The sequence below is a fragment of the Vanellus vanellus genome (assembly GCF_965231255.1).
Source record: "Vanellus vanellus genome assembly, chromosome: 1".
Lineage (NCBI taxonomy): Eukaryota > Metazoa > Chordata > Aves > Charadriiformes > Charadriidae > Vanellus > Vanellus vanellus.
Window position 1 is genome coordinate 109,303,213 of NC_138905.1, and position 18,172 is coordinate 109,321,384.

Sequence of the window (18,172 nt, forward strand, 5' to 3'; positions counted from 1 at the left end):
TCTTAAGAGGGAAAAGATCCAGAATGTTCTTCATCACTGCATTAGAAAGGGGAGTCTACCCTTCTTTTTCTCTTCATCATGAGCTTATGTATTCTTCAGAGGTACCAGATCCCAGTGAATATTCCACACTTCAAGAGGAGCTCATCAGGCTCATGACTCCTTCCTTCAAAGACCAGATAACTATGAATTATAACTTGTCCTATATTACAGTACAACCCCTTCTTAAATGTTTTTACAATTTCACTGGTTTTAATTAGCTGTTGGGTGTCTCATCTGGGCACAATGGTGGCATGCTGGGTTGCAAACAGGGGGACCAGACTCATCCCTGATGTAATACCACTGAATCTATGTCAAGGAAGAATTTAATTTCAAGAGTCTAAAGGTTACACATGACCTGCCCTGCTGCATTTCATTGACGGGCGGCTGTTAGGCTCTGGGGAAAAGGCTACCGAGTACAAAGGACCAGCTGTTTATGCACAAGTCGGCACAAAAAATGACTCGGGAGGGAACAGCTCCCCTCCTGTCCAGCTGGTTGTGCTCAGAAATACAGGATCGAGAAATGGTTTCACAATGAAAGATGACCTGCAATTACCAGAGTGGGCTAACATGACTGCATAACATTACTCTGAACGCTAACAGTAGTGCCGCTAACAGTTCCTCAAGTAATAGCAGAAGCAAGCATTGCAAAGCCAAGAAACAACTTATAGCTGGGCACACAAAGGTGAAAAAAGTCATATATGTTCAGTGGACAATGCCTAATTTGACCAAAATACCATCCTTCAGATTTGTACGATGATATACAGTATGTGGAAACTCACCTGTTCTATGGTGTCTCATTGCAAAATCCAGCAACTGGTATATTGAGACGGTACCACTAACCCGTGTTACTTCACTGATGCTCAATTAAGATGAACATGAGGGTGTAGTGAATCACATTGAGCTATGTTTCAAGGTTTGATTATAAACCATGTAAGTATCAATTTTTATGTTGCATTTATTTGCCAAAAAGGACCGTTCTAACCCTCAGGGATCTGGTTCTCAATATGGTAATTAATTTTCCAGGTTTGTAATTAAACAGCTTCAACACGGTACAATCAGTAGGTAATAACTTTCAATTAAAGACGCAAGATGCATTTTCACCTTAAAATGTTTTTACCCTTGAAGTGATACCAATGGAAGAGGATAAAATAGAGTATTAACACTTTTCAATTACGCTAAATGACTTTAATCCTGCAAATGATGTCCTACTTTAATTAGAAGCTCTTCTCTTTATTACAGCATGATGGATGTCCACTTTATTAGATTCAAGTGTGACACTATAAGCTCACTTTACATAAACATTACCATGTTATTAAAATGCTCTACAAGGAAGGGTTTTGAAATGTTTGAAGCACATCAGTACTTCCTACTTTAATTTCAATATGCTATTCTACTTTCCCCTCGGAACAATTTTCACCTTAGTGAGATTTACAATGCTGTGCTTTTCTAGGACGTGATCCATGGAGGCTAGATCTAAAGTTCTCCGAATAATACGCTGAAAGAATCACACTGAAGACTAAGCTTACTGTCGTACAACCTTACACTTATGAAGGAGTAGTATTGTATCTTTGTAAGCCACAAATGCAACGTAGCACAAAATGCTGTGAGTCTTGATCCTGTTATTCTGGACCAGTTATCTGACCTCGTGAGAAGGTGAAGCAGAAGCAGGTGGGGCAGAGCCGGACATCTTTGGTTCAGTTCTTATTAAACTGACCAGGTACACAAAATGCTTCTGGATTAGACAAAAGGCACACCTACACTGCACAGCTCAGTGCAGATACTTCAGTTAACTCACATATAGCTGTATGGGAAAAAGTAGCACAGGGCTCTGAAAAGACTCATTTAGCCAATGGAGAAGGGCACACACTACAGATGCACGGGCAGACGTAGCCATGACAGGCTTCATCAGGGAGCTGCCAAAGGCACTGTCCTTGGGCATCCATTTGCCCCTTTTAATCTCTTCTCAGGCGCAAAAAAGAATATGGCATGCAGTTTACAGTGTTCAAATTTAACATACTAACACGAACTGCATGTTGCAAGTGAGAAGGCCTGACTTCTGCTGTAACGTAGTGCCAATACAGCAACAGCAGTAAAAAAATGTTATGGCATGAGTTTCAAATATTAAGCTATAGAAGTTAGTATTGGCTGATGGCAACATTGACTGCTACATCAGAAATTTTGTTTTCAGGAAATGACAGTAAGGATCAAGGAAATATTTCCAAAATCCAAGAAATTTCCTGAGACAATGTTACTGAAGAAAGCATCTCCATGTTCAAAACCTATGTCTGTATGCACTATGAGAATATGCCAATGCAAATCAGCTTGCTAGATATATATCTGCTTGATCATGTCTAGACAGGTTGTGAACTGTAATTACTGCACTGATTAGTTAAAAATTGAGTCATACCTTTTTATCTACTATGTTTGTCCCACCCACCTGTTTGTTGGGGGCTTCAGCATGAAAAGTCTTTAAGATATATACTGTTGCTTTCTATACGTTTATACAGCGCATAGCACAAGTTTCACCAACTTAAATGGCCTTCGAGTTCTTCACAAGAGTAATATTTTAAAAAAACAGCAATAAAATTGTTGGTAGAGAATAGTGATAGTTTAAAAGACAAATTCCTGTGCAAGATTAAAAGAATCTGTGCAAGGTAATATAAATAATATTCCTAGAAATTGAACATATAACTATTTAGAAAGGCTTGAAAGGTTTATCGGGTACTTATAACTTACCTGGCTTCCTTCTTTTTGCCAGAAAACAGCTGGTTGGGGATTTCCTTTAGTCTCACAAGGAAAAGTCACTGTTCGACCCTGGGCTACAATCTGGTCTCGTGGTCTCACCACAAACTGTGGGGGAGCTACAATGTAAGAAAAAACGTGGTGTAAATATAGGATATTTTGCAAGGAGGAGATGATAAATATTAAAGGAAAGAGACAACATTATGGAGATTTGTTTTATGCCAGAGGACATAACACCAGAAACATTAATTAGTATAGACAGAACTAATATATAAACAAAAACAGTAACAGCAACAAAAAGAGCAGCAGTATCAGTATGATATCCCCAGTTGTAAAAAAAAAAAGAAAAAAAAAAAAAAGAAAAGAAAGAAACATTACAACCATACATGCTGGAGCAAATTCTGATGACAATAAATGCTAAGGAGCAGCAGTCAGGTGTTTATGATGTCGGCTCTGGATGTATTCTACCTTTTGTCTGGGCAAATATCAGCACTCTCATATCCTCTACGCAGAGCTTCTTGTTGTGCTGCAGCTATTGTGTATTGCAAGGTATGAATTAGGATATACAAACTGCCTTTTTCAATCTGCCCATCTAGACTTTTAAAAACAATTGAGGAAGGAGAGGAAGGTCTGGATGACAGCAGGACAGAAGAGCTTCTTCACTTCTCTTAGGGGTAGTGTAGTCAAGAATGGAGTGGAAAGGAGTACTTGCTGTAAAAGAACGGTTGCTACAACGCAAACTTGGGACATCCAGATTTCAGCTTGTGTAAAGATAAGAAAGACGCAAGAGTTGAAGAATTGGTGGGCAGCAGTGAGTGGAGAGTAAGAAGGAATAGGTATTCCAGGAGATCAGGAAGAGATAAGGAAAAGAGAAAAGGAGAAAGTGGAGTTAAAACAAGAACAACCAGGACTGACTACCTTTTCAAGTAGATAGCATTAACATAGGGGACCAGGAAGCACAGTCAGAAGAGAACAATTTCTAGAAGAGAGTTGTAGTTTTACTTGTTTGGGGGTATTGATGGATAAGAGTGAATGTTTAGTAGGAATAAGGAGAGAGAGAAAAGGTGTTAACGTGCAGAAGGAAAGTGGGGAAGAAGCAGTGTTGGAGGATTTGAGGGAAAAATCTTGACATCAGCAACTACGTTGAGCATGATGTGATAAAGTAAATTGACTTTTCTATGCATGACATGCAAACCTTCCAGTCTTAGTTCAACATTGGAATTCACTGGAATTGGATTTATACTGTTTGGCGTATCTTAAAAACGTAAGCAGTGTCTCCAAATATTCTCATCAAAAGACTAGCTAACTTTGGGGCAGGCTGAAGAAGAGGACAAAATAATAATAATAATAAAAAACCCCCACATTAATTTTCTTCTGTTCCACTATTGGTTTGGTCGTTGTGGAAAGGGATGGTTTAGGAACACTAAGCTTTCAGGTAAACAGAATTTAAGTGTTTTAGAAAACCATATTTTCACCATTATAATTACAAACTATTTAATTAGGCACGAAGAGCAATCAAGACCCAGCTTCCGATTACACCTGCTGACAGCAACGACGCAAATCTGCTAACTACATAGAAATATATGCAGATCTGATTTTTTTGAAATACACTTTACAGTTATCTCATGAGGTACTTCCTAAGGCTTTATAGATCAGAAGGAGTCTAAAGAGCACCAGCTGAACAGCACCGGTCTAATGTATTCTTAAAACAAGGACTGCAAAGCACTTCATAAACATGAACCACCATCAATTTAGAAGGCAGAGGGTGGGGACAACACGAGGAGTCTTCCTTCTGCCTCACACTCTCCGCACAGGTTTTGGCCTTTCTAAAGAGAGAGGTGTCCACCTCTTCCCCAGGCCTCAGCAGGTGTTAGTCTTCTGAAAGGGCAGGGACAAAGGGCTAGGTGCGCTGCTGCTGCCCCTTTCTACCCATATGTTTTGAGGTTTCTATAAAAGCATAGGTGTTGCTACACATACTCTAGGATCTGAACTCATCCTGTACTATTCCTAAAGTGCTGGACTGTACAAGTTACTTGTTTTTTCCCTCCCCTTGTTTTACAAAGCGTATCGGTACACAATCCCTACAGGTGTCATAAAGCAGTAATGTGGTAATGAGCGCATGTGTTTGTTCATTCAATCATATGGGGAGGGAAAGAGAGAAAGACCTTTACGTTGTGATTTAGAAACCTCCATTCCTATAGGCACAGCTTACACTAAGGAATCTCTACAGTTCTGACCACTCACTTAATAAAGGTCACTGAATTAGTTCAGTGTTTGCTGCTCAGCCATAGAAGTTCATTGCTCGGGATATTAATATAGAATCAATAGCAACCTCAGCCAGAAGGGAGGGCAGAAAACCTCTAACCTCTTCAGGTGTTATATCTGCATTTGACAGGAACTGTGCATGAGTCCTATGTCTATGTTGCATAATGGGTGGCCTCAAGACCATAATCTTTCTATCACGACGTTAAAAACCTGGTGTCAGGAGACCATCCCATAGATCATACCTAAGCATGATCAATGCCTAAGATCACTTCGTAGGCATGCTTGGTACACTGGGGGTATGTTATGCAGACAGCGCTCTGAGATAACTCAGCAGAAGGAAGAAGGGCATGGCATTTCCATGAGCCTATCTTTCAAATCACATAACCAAAAAAATGCAAGGTAGGTAAGTTTAAGTGTTCATCTGAAACATTCTCACACACACAAGGCTGTACTGTAAGTCAATAATTCAAAGCTCTGAGCAGATGTAATAAAACTGAACTTGTTGCTGTAGCAGACTTACCAAGGACCAAATTAAGGTAAACTGGTAGTCAAAGAACAATGAGAGATAAACATCCTAGTTTCTACCTAGTTTCTAGATTTTGAACTACTCCTAAACTTGAACATCTCTCACTTTCCTAAGAGCAGAAAACTGATCCTTTTTTTTTGTTAAGAAGCAGGAATTAAGACTGTTGCTCAGTCCAGATAATCCAAATGACGTGGATTGATCCTGTTGCTCTGTTCTCGCCGTGACACACACCAAGTCTTCTCCAGCATTTGCCATACTAGGTGAACAGAAGATCCATGGCCTCATAGCTACTAGTTAGACTCTCTACAGACTCCAGTAAACCATGATATATAGTTATGCAAGGATAGTCTTTCTAGCTTTTCTCTGCAGCCATAATTACTAGAAATTCACCATAAAAATAAATAAATTAATCAGAACTTTTTATTTAAATATAATCTCTTGATCTCAGAAGGACCTGACTTTTATCGGTCACTGCATTAAGTACAGCATAAAAACAATTCCTTCAGCCAAACTATTTAATATAATAATTTTAAAGAAGATGATAAACATCATTTTGGAAAAATAAAACCTTTTATGTGTTTTTTTCAATTCATTCAAATACAGGGTTCTAGAATGCAGGAAAACCCCATTTTGTTGCAGTTTGTTGTCATATTCAGCTGTATCTCTGTTTATAGACAGCCTCTGATAAAAATGACCTTGTTTAAAGCATTTAAACAATGTTTTCACCATGTGAGTTTTATCTATCAATTTCCAGTTGAATAATACAAATTGACAACTGAAAGTAACAGTTAATAATTGCAGGAGTAATTCTTGGTCAAGTATAACTACCAAAGCAGTAAGACTGCCATTATCCTCACAAAACGTAAACGACCCTGCTCAGAGACAGCAAGGCTTCTTTGACAGAATAAGCACTTGGGCTCTTCAATTTTCCTAAAATTAGAGCTCATTATCTTCATATATAGATGCTGTTTATAAAGATAGATAAACGTTATTACTCCCATTTTGCAGAAAGGTTAACTGAGATCATGAGTTCCTCAAAGCACAGCTTCACTGGAATACTGGACAAAACCTAATTCAAGCCATTATTGCTTCTCTCGAAGCAGGTCAATTTTTAAAACATTCTGAAAAGGTACTGTCAGAGAAATAACAGCAGGTTTTATATGCTTCAGCTGTTAAAGTTATGTGGTACTTTAATGCTTAATTCAAGCTAAGCATTAAGGTCATTAGAAGAATCTCTTGAAAAAACTGTTATGAAGCAGCAAACTGAGTGTTGTGCCTATCAAACTATTACCCTTTATGGTTTCAGACGTAACATTAACTGGATTGGAATAAAGAGAGTGGAAAAACTCTTGCTTAATTGACATTTGAAAGTCAAAGACAATGGCGTTAAAAGGAAATATATTGCTTGGATTCCAGGGGACTAGACAAAAATATGAAAAAAGAACAATTAAGACCACAGACCTAGTATACTTCTATTGAAACTTTTCTTTTCTTTTCTTTTCTTTTCTTTTCTTTTCTTTTCTTTTCTTTTCTTTTCTTTTCTTTTCTTTTCTTTTCTTTTCTTTTCTTTTCTTTTCTTTTCTTTTCTTTTCTTTTCTTTTCTTTTCTTTTCTTTTCTTTTTTTTTTTTTTTTTTGAGAAATTTAAATAGTACACAGTAAATTAGATTTGATTTCTGGCAAATTATGCTTTGATACTGCATTCAGCAAGCACTGGCTTCAATCAATGTCACACTAAAGCTCTGTTATGCTAATAGCCGCTTGTGAGGCTGAGCGGGATGATATGGAAATCAGATGGTTGAACATGAATAGAAAGCATAGGCCATGTACGAGAGGGCTTTGAGATGAGGGGATGGGGGGACCCTAAGGTTAATCACATCATGTTCAGAACTGTTTTTACAGCACAGAACAGTATTCTACTGCAAGAATTAAAATGAAGATAGAAAAGCTTGAGCAGTAGTGAGCATTAGTAATGTTGTTCAAAATGGGAAGAGTGCATTCTGTTGCACTCTTTCTAGATGTCATTTTATGCATGACTGAATGGATCTTTCATTCTATTAATAAATGTATGTGAAGGTAGCCTCTGCTCAAGCGTTAGAGAGTTTTAGGAAAAAAAAAAAAAGAAGAAACGAATACTACAAATTATTTCAAAGGAATTTCTCAACTCTTCTCCAACCTTAGTAGTCAGCAGAATCTCTAATCTGATATGATGGATTGCATACATTTCTTTCCCAGTAGTGTTACTGAATACTAAAGGTTACGCTGAGTCACCAGGAGCTGATAAAGCTGCTGCTGTAGAGAGGCTTGACTGAGACAGTGAGTTCATCCCTCCTAGGTGAACTCTGGTCACCTGATAAAAAATGTGGCAGAAAACTCAGACAGGAAGGCAAAAATTACCACAGGAAAATGTGAATTTATAGCAAAAAGTACATTGATCCCATATCAAGTACTAGCAACATTTTCTTACAGTGGCAGTTTTCTAAGCTGATCTTGTGATTTGTGGTTCACATTGAATTCAGCAATGCAAAGGGAATTTTATTATCAGGACTTGCTCACAGCACCTCCCTTGGCCCACGTGCTCTGGAGTGCATACATTATATTGCTATGATTTTAATTAAAAGTAGATACTGTAGCAAGTTTTAGTCCAGTATTGCTACCACAAGCAGAAATGGAATTGTAACCACAGCAACTTGTATCAGTGGGATTTTTGTTGTTGTTGTTTGGGTTTTTTCTAAACATCCTCAATTACCTAAGGCTGCCACTATGAGACCAAACTCATTTTACATAATCCAAACAATTTCCAGATAATGAAAACTTTAGTAATCTTTTAATTACATGTACTTAGATAAAATGTCCTCACATACCATGGCATATGAGACTTTATTCAAAGCTCATTGAAGTTGGTAGAAATTCTCCTATTGGCTTATGTAGTCTTTGGATTAGACCCATTGAAAAAATAGTATATTACAGGAAAAGACTGACAGCAACAAATATTAATGGGCTTAAATTACAGATTTGACAACCTTTAATTGCAACTAATTTCAGTTGATAGCCAACTGCAAATGAAATTCATCATGAAGATTACTTAGGCAAGCTAAAGTGATAAAGATGAGTGCTTCATTTTAAACTGGAATTGTTTATTATCCATAAATATATTTCTGGGTCTGGTTCAAAGGGCGCAAGGGGAAAGATGCTGACTTGTAAGTGTTCTAAGCAAAGCTCAGATGATGCTCACTGGTAGGGGAAAAATCTTTGAAGAACAAGCAGAAACACACTGGCTGTTAAAACACCAAGATTCTTTAAGACTCAGCTCTGATTTTTGCAGGGAAAATACAGCAGACTAACCTAATGTTCCCATCTGTAGTCTTTTTCAGTGTTGTACATTTCCAGCAATAAATTAGTTTCACATTAATCCTTTGAACAATCAAAGTTACACCTGGTACAATATTCAGTAGCTCTGCCTGGAAGAAAGTCAGTTAGGGTGATAAGATAATGGTGCCTTTCCCAAATTGTCTTCTGACTTCTGGAACCCCATCAACATCACAATCTTCTTTTGCAAAGCCCTCAAAGACTTGAAACTGGATGTCTCAATGCTCGTCTCAAACCCTTACCACAGTGACAATATTCACGTGGCCACTTCAGCTGGTCTTCGATACTTGTTGACACTTAGGAGACCAAACTCAGTTCTAATCTTAGCAAATACAGATCAATACTTGTCTCTAAGACGTTTACACAGAGGATAGCAGAAACCCCCAGAGCTCCAGCTGAAGTATTACGTATTTTGAAAAGAGAGGTAACCCTTGACATCATCTATGGAATACGTCTACTTATTTGTTGGATTGCTTTGCTTGTTCCAGACACTGGCTTAGGCAACAGTTGAAGGCAGTACAGGGATTCTTGAAAGAAAATAATAAGTCCCCACCTTTGTGTGTCATTACTTAAGTTTGTCTAGAAGGTCTGGTAGATATTGAGCTTTTGGATGCTTTTGTGATACAAATGTAAAAAAAATCTGTAAGACCCTACTTACATACCTTGCTGAAGCAACATTTACCCTTTGCATGGCATGAGCTGCAAAAAAGTGCAGATATGAAAGTCTAGGAATTTTGAAAGATGGTTTGCAAGGATACTATTGCTGATGGAGCAAATAGAGAAAAACAGAAAATATTTCCAGTCTCAAACACCAGAAACCTGGGCTGAGTCGTCAGTTCTCAAAAGTTCAGATCTTAATCAGTACCGAAAGTGATGTGTGGTTCTTATGACACAAGGTTATTAGTGGACTATTAGCTATGACTAATGATAAATCAAGGGTGTAGCCTCTGACACAGGAACCATTACAGAAGCCTGAGAGGATGACAACTTAGGCCTATTACTAATTCAGGTATTTCTTACCAGGGATAAACCAATGGAAGTTTAGGATGGTTATTTTCTTTAAAATAAAAAGACTTCTCAATCTTATGATGTGCTCCAGTGATTAGGTGTATTCACAGACTGGGAAAGAAGTAACTTTTTAGCATGCTGGTTACGATTGACTTCCCTTGGAAATGAGTTTCCTTTTTTTCTCTCCCATGAATATCATGTTAGCATAGGACTCTATAACTATTCCCTAGTCTGTGTGAATGCAGCCGGACTTTGAAATAAGTGCATAGATGCCATTTTGTGGACTTTTTGTTTTTTCTTCAACTACGTTCTCTTCCTCTTTCGTTTAGGGTATTGTCTTTCTTCCATCATTTCTTCTTCAGGTGGATGGTTCTGTCAATAAAAATGAGGAATGGGTACACTGTGGGGATTACAAGTGATTCATGAAGCTGCTCACTTGACCTGTGATACTATTTTAAAATGACACAGGTGGAGGTGGCAAAGCAGGTACCTGGTTTAGATTCTTCTGAAAAGCAGCTTCCCATTACCTAGGGGAGTTTGTATAATCCGTAGCTCAGATTCCATCTTTAACATTGACACTGCGTCAAAATTAATTCTCATATGTCGTGCACCAATAGACCAAATATACAAAATTAGAAGCACAGGGGGCAAGCGGAGAGAACTTTTAGCAGGCTGAATGAAAGGATGCACTGGGTGAGAGGTATCAGGCTACAATGGGGCAGCGGTAGAAAGCAGGGGGAAGTGAGGTCTCAGCAAGATTATTACCAGGACCAGTTCTGGTATAAGTGTCCTTCACACTGCTCCTGTCTCACTGAAAGTGAGAAATTCCTTTTGTTTTCTTTTGGTTTGTTTGCTGTTTTCAGATGAGCCATGTAAAAACACAACAGTGTGAAAAGATCATACTTCAATAATTTGAGAATGCTAAACCTTCCTTCATACCTGGACTAATTGTTCTAATCTTCAATTTAAATTCAGGTTCTGAATTTCACATATAACAACAATTTTATCCTTCAGTTGTTTCTGAAACACTGAAGCAGATAATCTCTGAAAGCGTGGAAGCATAAGTATTTTTTTTCTTTCTTTGCAAGAGGTGAAAGAAGTCTAAAGAATCAATAAATAAAAAACACTAACTGTCCTACATATATTGACACATAAAATCTCTCTTTTATCCCTGGATGACCTAAAAGAAAGAAGTGGGATGAATCTGCATGGTGGAAAAAAGAGATGTGAGATAAACAATAATGAAAAAGCAGGTTTGGTTTATATATAAAGTTTCCCTGCTGATTTCAATTAACATAGCTGACAAATCTACATTTATCATTTTTATAACAAAAGTTGAAGCAAAAAAAAAAAAATTACTACCAAGGATTTGTTCTTCCTTCTTACTTAGGACTAATGACAATAAAACAAAATTATGAGAATAATTATTAAAAAATCCAAATGTCTCCTAAATAGTAGAAAACAAACTACTACTACTACTACTACTACTACTTCATTTTAAACTGGAATTGTTTGTTATACATAATTATATTTCTGGGTCTGGTTCAAAGGGGGCAAGGAGAAAGATGCTGACTTGTAAATGTTCTAAGCAAAGCTCAGATGATGCTCACCGGTAGGGGAAAAATCTTTGAAGAACAAGCAGAAACACACTGGCTGTTAAAACACCAAGATTCTTTAAGACACAGCTCTGTTTCTAGCAGGGAAATACAGCAGACTAACCTAATATTCCCATCTGCAGTCTTTTTCAGTCTACTTTGCCCCCCCGACCTTCATTTCCAGTGTTCTGAGTTCATCAGCAGCATCTTTCCTGACCGCCTTGTCCTCTTTGTTTTACATTTAAACATTAAGCTTAAATATCTGGTCTGAATTCCATCTCAGCATTAGACTGTAGCTTGTTGTTCTTTAATCATACATCTCTATTTTATTATAACTTGTCCAATCATCTAAGTGACCCCTGCACCTTACAGATGCTCCTGGAAAACCGCTTCTAGAAAACCCCTTCTAGAAAGTCCTTCACTTAGTTTTGATACATACAAAGGGAAGTAGCACTGACTCTGTCTGTCCAATCAGTTACATTACTCAGGACTTTCTCGACTCCAGACAATGATGTTCAAAGTTTTTTTCCCAAGTTTCTGAGATTCAGGATACACTTTTTGCTCAGATCAGATAGAAAAGATGTGCTTTCCTAAAATCTTAACACTTTAGCCCACTTAATGTAAACTGTACCATCAGGGGATGGCTGGTGCTACTATACCTTCTGTGAGTTTAGCAAATGAAACAAATTATGCCAACAAAAAGATATGTAATCTGCCATGATTCCTTTTGTCATGGGAAATAGCAGGAGGGTTTGCTGGTAATGTGTTTAAAAAAGAAAAGCATACCCCTCGCTGATATAGTAAGATTTCATCAAAACAACAAGTGTAATCTGGTTATCCCCTTCAAAAAAAAAAAAAAAAAAAGAACTCACATGCTGAAGAGAAGACCTAAGGAGATGATGAGAAGAGTAAAAAGCCTAGATAGGCTAATAGGCTACATCTATAGTGAGAAAGATGATAGGTTCCTGGTTTACCCTTGAGATTAAAAAAGGCTGAGAGGAGATATTCGGCTCAATATAGGCCACTGTAATGTGAAGAGAGAACAAGGAGTGAGGAAGAAAAAAGACTATTTATGCTGACTGACAATGCTAGCGTTCAAGGAATGGGGCATACCATCATTTTGTTGTTAAATAATACTGAGATCATATCCAAACTCTAATATGGCTAGCAGCAATTGAGCAAAGAATGTAAAGGGAAAAGCAAATGGATTAATGTATTGATTTCCACAGTCCTCTTAAAGGAAAAGTAAGTGATTTCTCCTTTTAGAAAAAGGAAGGGAAAAGTTTGGGGGAAACAACACATCAAAAGACTTTTTCATACACTAATCTTCAAAGACTTATGGAGAGACTCAGAAGCCACTGAAGTAAGAAAACAATTCCCACTGATTCGAGTATGCTTCAGGAAAGTTAAAAGATTTACACATTAAACTTCTTAAGACTTTCCCAAGCTAGAGTTCAGTGATATAAATAAAAAAAAAAAAAAAGAAAAAAAGGAGGAACTCGATCACTTCCTGCACTTGCTGTAACTGGGTTTTCCCGAAGAGAAACAGTATGAGTACTGGCACATACTTGGTACTGTAGTGGAATGAGCCAGGACGTCACAGTATGCCTTGCTAAAACTTCAAAACTGCCATCTTTCACACTTATCATTGAAGAAGAATCCTCTATCAGATCTTCTGTGCTTCTGTTCTGGTCAGTATTTGGCATATCCAGGAAGACCTGGAGCAGCTGGAAATGAAGCTGAGTTTCATGGACCAGTGCTTAGATGCTTGGTAGTTAATGTCCACTTGCAGAGCCATTCTGGTCTATATATTGCAAATGTTGTATTTCTATTATATCTGAAGTCATTATAGGATTCAAGTGTAAGTTGTGGAGTTTTGCCGAAGTAGAAATGCTAAGGACTTTAGGATTTTTAGACTGGTCTTTAAAAGGCTGAGAAATGTCAGAACCAATCAGCTCTATATTTTAATTTCTTACTGGTATACAAAGAAATCTGAATTTTTTCTGTGGCAACCTTTTCTCTTTAATCTAAAGAGCTTGCCTATTTTTAAATAAGAACAATGCAGTATTCTTTCTCCTAAGGAAGAAACCTATCCCCAAAGCCTAACGTCCACTGGTGTTCCTACTCTATTCTGAAAATTTCTATAGGTGGTAGCAGCAGGCAGACAGGAAACATACCACACTGATATAGATTTGAGCTTTCTTCCACTGAAAGATGGCATCGTAGTGCCAAGCATGATCTCATCCCTTCCGTCACATACCCATCGCCATTACTGATATTGCATAAATCCTCAGTGTCACAAGTGAAGGTGATATTTTCACAAATATACTAAAAATAAAAGCATTCATGCTATATAGACTTTCCCTCCAAGAGTCAGAATGAAGAATAATAGAGAGAGATCTTTCTCACTTACCAATCTGAACCATTTGAACAATATAATTTCAAGCCACAACACCTAATACAACTTTGTTTAAAATACAGCCCTTTCTATTTTGTTTCATGCTGCACCACTCTTAATAGATCGTTAAGTCATGCCAGGCTGATTTATGACATGAAAACTTCCCAGAGCAGAGTGAAATGCAGCATACAGTTACATTGCACTTAAATGTGAATAGAATGTATGTAATTAATCTGTGATTTGGAAAATTCTTGGAATTTGGAAAAGTCTTATCTGTTTCCCTCTTCTCCAACATGGTAGGGAAGTGAAGTTTTTGAAACTTGGTTGGTTTCCCCCTTATTTAACTCCAAATACTTAATTTCTATCCAGGTGACAAAAGTATCTAGCTATTTGCTGCATGTCACTTCTTTCTGGGAAGTCATAGCATATGACAAAAAATAAGTAAACTCGACTTACTGCAAGACAACTGAAATGCAAAGAACTGTATTTTCTCTTGGGCATAGTTGAAATCAATCTGAAAACTAAGTACTTTGTCATCTGAATGACTTTTTCGACGATTAGTAAAAAGGTAACTGAAACATCAGACAAATCATCCTAGATCTTCTATTTGAACTTTAGGTCCTCTGTCTCAAAGCAGTGTAGCAAATGCTTTCGAAAAGAGGGTCACTGTTGCTTTCAGTGGGACTACATGAAACTTTTGGGCTCCTCCCAACTTTTGTGCTTCTTTTAACAGCTATTCTCCTGCCCAACTGCCATAAGAAATACAGCAGAGTGTCAAAGTGAGAAAATACTAACTTGCTCATCTGGAAAATCCATCTAATGAGTGAAATAAAACCAGAAATGGTCTAAATAGGGATAAATATCTTGTTTCCTAAACCCATCTGTTGTAAATCCTGTCAGAAATCTTTTCAAAAGGTTATAAATAAGAGAACATCTATTTTAGAAATGGGCAACACATGTATTCCTAGCAGCAGATCCAAACATGATGAGCAATCTGGCATAGAGCTGTTAAATTCACCAGCTGCCATCCACCTTGGGCAGAACCATACCTCATTTTTTCTATGTATTATATACCATATGTTAATAAGTGCTTGAACCTAACATGGTTATTGGCAATCCCACTCCTGAATTTTCCACTCAAGCTGAAATTTTAATAAAAATATCACAACTAACAGAATATAAATACTTGAAACGGGCAAAAACTGAATAGAAAATGAAAATGATTCAGTTTGCAACAAGAACTGGAATCTGGAACATTAAAAAACCATTCCTGTATTCTTCAGTGACAAGGCATTGAAAGAAAATGGTTTGGTCTTGTTTAAAACACAATAGAAACAAAGTAAGTCTGCTTTGAATTGGAGGTAGTGATAAAAGGTAGAGGTACGTAGATAATTCTCAGGTGTCATGAAAGCATATAAACTTTTAAACTGCTCACCTGCAGTTTAACATACATATAAATATACTTCTGTTAAAATGTCATCCTCCTAGAGAACTGTGAGCTTAAGAACATTAAGTAGTGTTTCCTTTAGCTTCCTTTCTGTAAAGAGAGGTATTTTTGCTCTGCATTCCAGTTAACTTCCTGGACAAAAAAGTACTACAAGATCTGACTCACTCCGTTCTTGTCAAATGAGAATTTTACCAGAAGATTGTTTGGGCTTCCTGGTGGGGAACTGGTGGTGGAGAGGGAAGTTACTTTGTTTTTCTTTGCTGGGCTTTAAATTTTCAAAAAACAGGAGAGGTAGCCGCCTACTTTGCCTACTCTTGACTGAAACAAGAGATATGAACTGTAGAAATCAGTTTCATTTAAGGTCCTTAAGCAAAAAAAAAAAAAAAAGGCATACACTATCATAAGGACAACATTGACTTTTCTACAGGTACAGGATCAGATGAAAATGATCTGCTTATATACAGCAATCACTACATACACACTTGTACGGGAGTTCTGTATGTTAAATATCTTTGGGGTTGGACTTATTTACTTGAACAATCTTTTCACAATTTACAAAAATAATTACTAAATTAAATAATTTTATAAAGACCATATGACCACATAATAATTACTTTGAAGTCAACCATTCTAATTTATGTTTTCTGAATAAGTGATGTAAAAAGAATTTTCTTTGTACCAGATGTTCACTTGTAATAAAATAGCGTAGGCAGGGAATATGACAAATTGACCACAGCACGGTCACACAAGGGGATCATATACCTGGGCACAAAGTAACTTGAGACCAAGAGCTTCGGTATAAGCTTTGGAAATAGAATCACGGATGACTCAACAACCTGAAAAGTCTTACAAATAATCAGCGGTCTAAAATGAAACACCACCAACACTGCTGAAACCTACCATTTTCTTGTGAATCACCAGTCACTTATTTTATGTGGCTTTCACAGAGCCTGAAACAATCTCTACTTTGTGATTGTTTTCTTGCCTTTCTTAAAGAGTGAGCAAAGTGAGAAAAATATCTAGAAGCAAAATACTTTAAATCTTGTAGCATTTTCTCAGTGAATGAAGAAGATTTCATTATTAGCCATAAACACCCCCCTCAACATGAGAGATTTACATTAGAAGCATACTAAATTCATACTATATTTTCTAAGCAAAGGAAAAATTTCTTATGAGTTTACTCCAGTTTTACAGTTACAACTCCTGGGAATTAATTTCTTGAGAACTAGCATAATGCCAAAGTAATATAGACTGGGGTTTAAAACTTGCTATCAAAATCCCAAATAGAGAACAGTGAATTTCCATTCCGTACAGGGAATTCTCCAGGTATGGATCAGCCACATCATGCCTGCGGAGGTATTTGTCTCGGCTCTACGTATGCCCGTTCAAGCAAGTGAATAAGCATGGGATCACCTCAGTACTGGATACAGAGGCCTAACCTGGATTTTGTCTTTAAATTATTTCAACCTCTCTTCCTCCAACTCGTAACAGTGAAGAGCTAAGACAAGTTCAAACTCACAAACTTTAGTTAAATGCATATCTAACATAAATTTGGACTACATAAAGACAGACCAAACCCCTCAGCAATCTCTGTAAAACCCAGTACATGCTTTTGACACTAATCCAAAAAATCAGAGTAACCGTATTATTATTCTAAAAGATGCACCTGAACATAAGCTACAAAAATCAGAGGAGTAGTGCAACTGATTAAAGTATTTAGAAAATCCATATAGGCACAGAGTAAACATCCGTGAATGAAAATTAAATAATGTTTGGGACATTTCTGAACACCAAAAGTTAATTTCAGCTACCAACAGTTGCAATTTTCCCATTATGCTCAGTTAGATTTTTATAAATTTTCAGAAGTAATTTCAAAGGTATAAGAAGGAATCAAATTTTCGATGTGGAAATTCAAAATCCAGAGGTTGTCTTCCTCTGGACTTGTTATTCAAAACAGTCTGCATCCTATACAGTGCATTCCAAAATGCACTCCAAGATGACCCAAGGGCAGAAATCAGTGAAGGACTTTCTTAACAAGCACGGAAATCTACTCCGTCCCCTCTTCAAGTTCAGGACTACTTAATTTCAAAACTCTTTGAAAGATACAAGAAAGACGGGACATGCAAAGCCTTTGCTTTTACTGCTATGCAATAAAAGCATAATGAGCTGATCGTTTAGGGCCTGATAGAAGCTCACCGAAGTCAATACAATCCTTTCTGTTGATTTCAATGGCTTTTATACCAGGCCCTTAAATAGACTGTTAAAAACGTCTGAATGACTGATTTTGGCTCAGTATCACCACACCCACCCCGTTCCGCTGATTGGTATTTGTTGGTGGTTTGGCAAATGCACTTATACATGACACAGCAGAAAAGACGAAGTTCAGAAATAGCATTTTGTCAGTCAAAATCACTTGCCTGCTGTTAGACAGTTAAAACTATTAAGCACTGGCTGCCAATTTCAGCCAGTCAAATGCTGTTGCAAATGAAAGATGAAGCATTGCATGAAGCCATGCTAAAATGGATAGAAGGATGGTTACTTACCAACGGGGCGAGCTGTTGACATTACAATGGTGTAGTGAGAACATAAAAAAGAAATTAAAAAAAGAAAAGAATATCTGTCAGAATGCATGACGTGTAATGTTACCTTCCACTATGGATACTACCATGATTGCTAACCCCTCAAATGACAGCCTAAATAAAATGTTTACTGTTGTTACTGTTTAGTTACGTGCCACTATTATCACATTAACTTGAGCACAGCATCTGAACAAGCTGACTGGAAT

At 37.3% G+C, this 18,172-nt stretch overlaps 1 protein-coding gene across 1 annotated transcript in view; it reads right to left on the minus strand.

The window, feature by feature from the left end:
- Positions 1-18,172, minus strand: part of ROBO2 (roundabout guidance receptor 2) — a gene marked incomplete at both ends in the record, with an annotated part of 475,695 nt that overhangs the window by 102,408 nt on the left and 355,115 nt on the right. The window contains 2 exons of the mRNA XM_082489007.1: positions 2,776-2,900; positions 17,931-17,942. Coding sequence (XP_082345133.1) covers positions 2,776-2,900; positions 17,931-17,942 — 137 coding nt within the window. The remainder of the gene's footprint in view (positions 1-2,775; positions 2,901-17,930; positions 17,943-18,172) is intronic.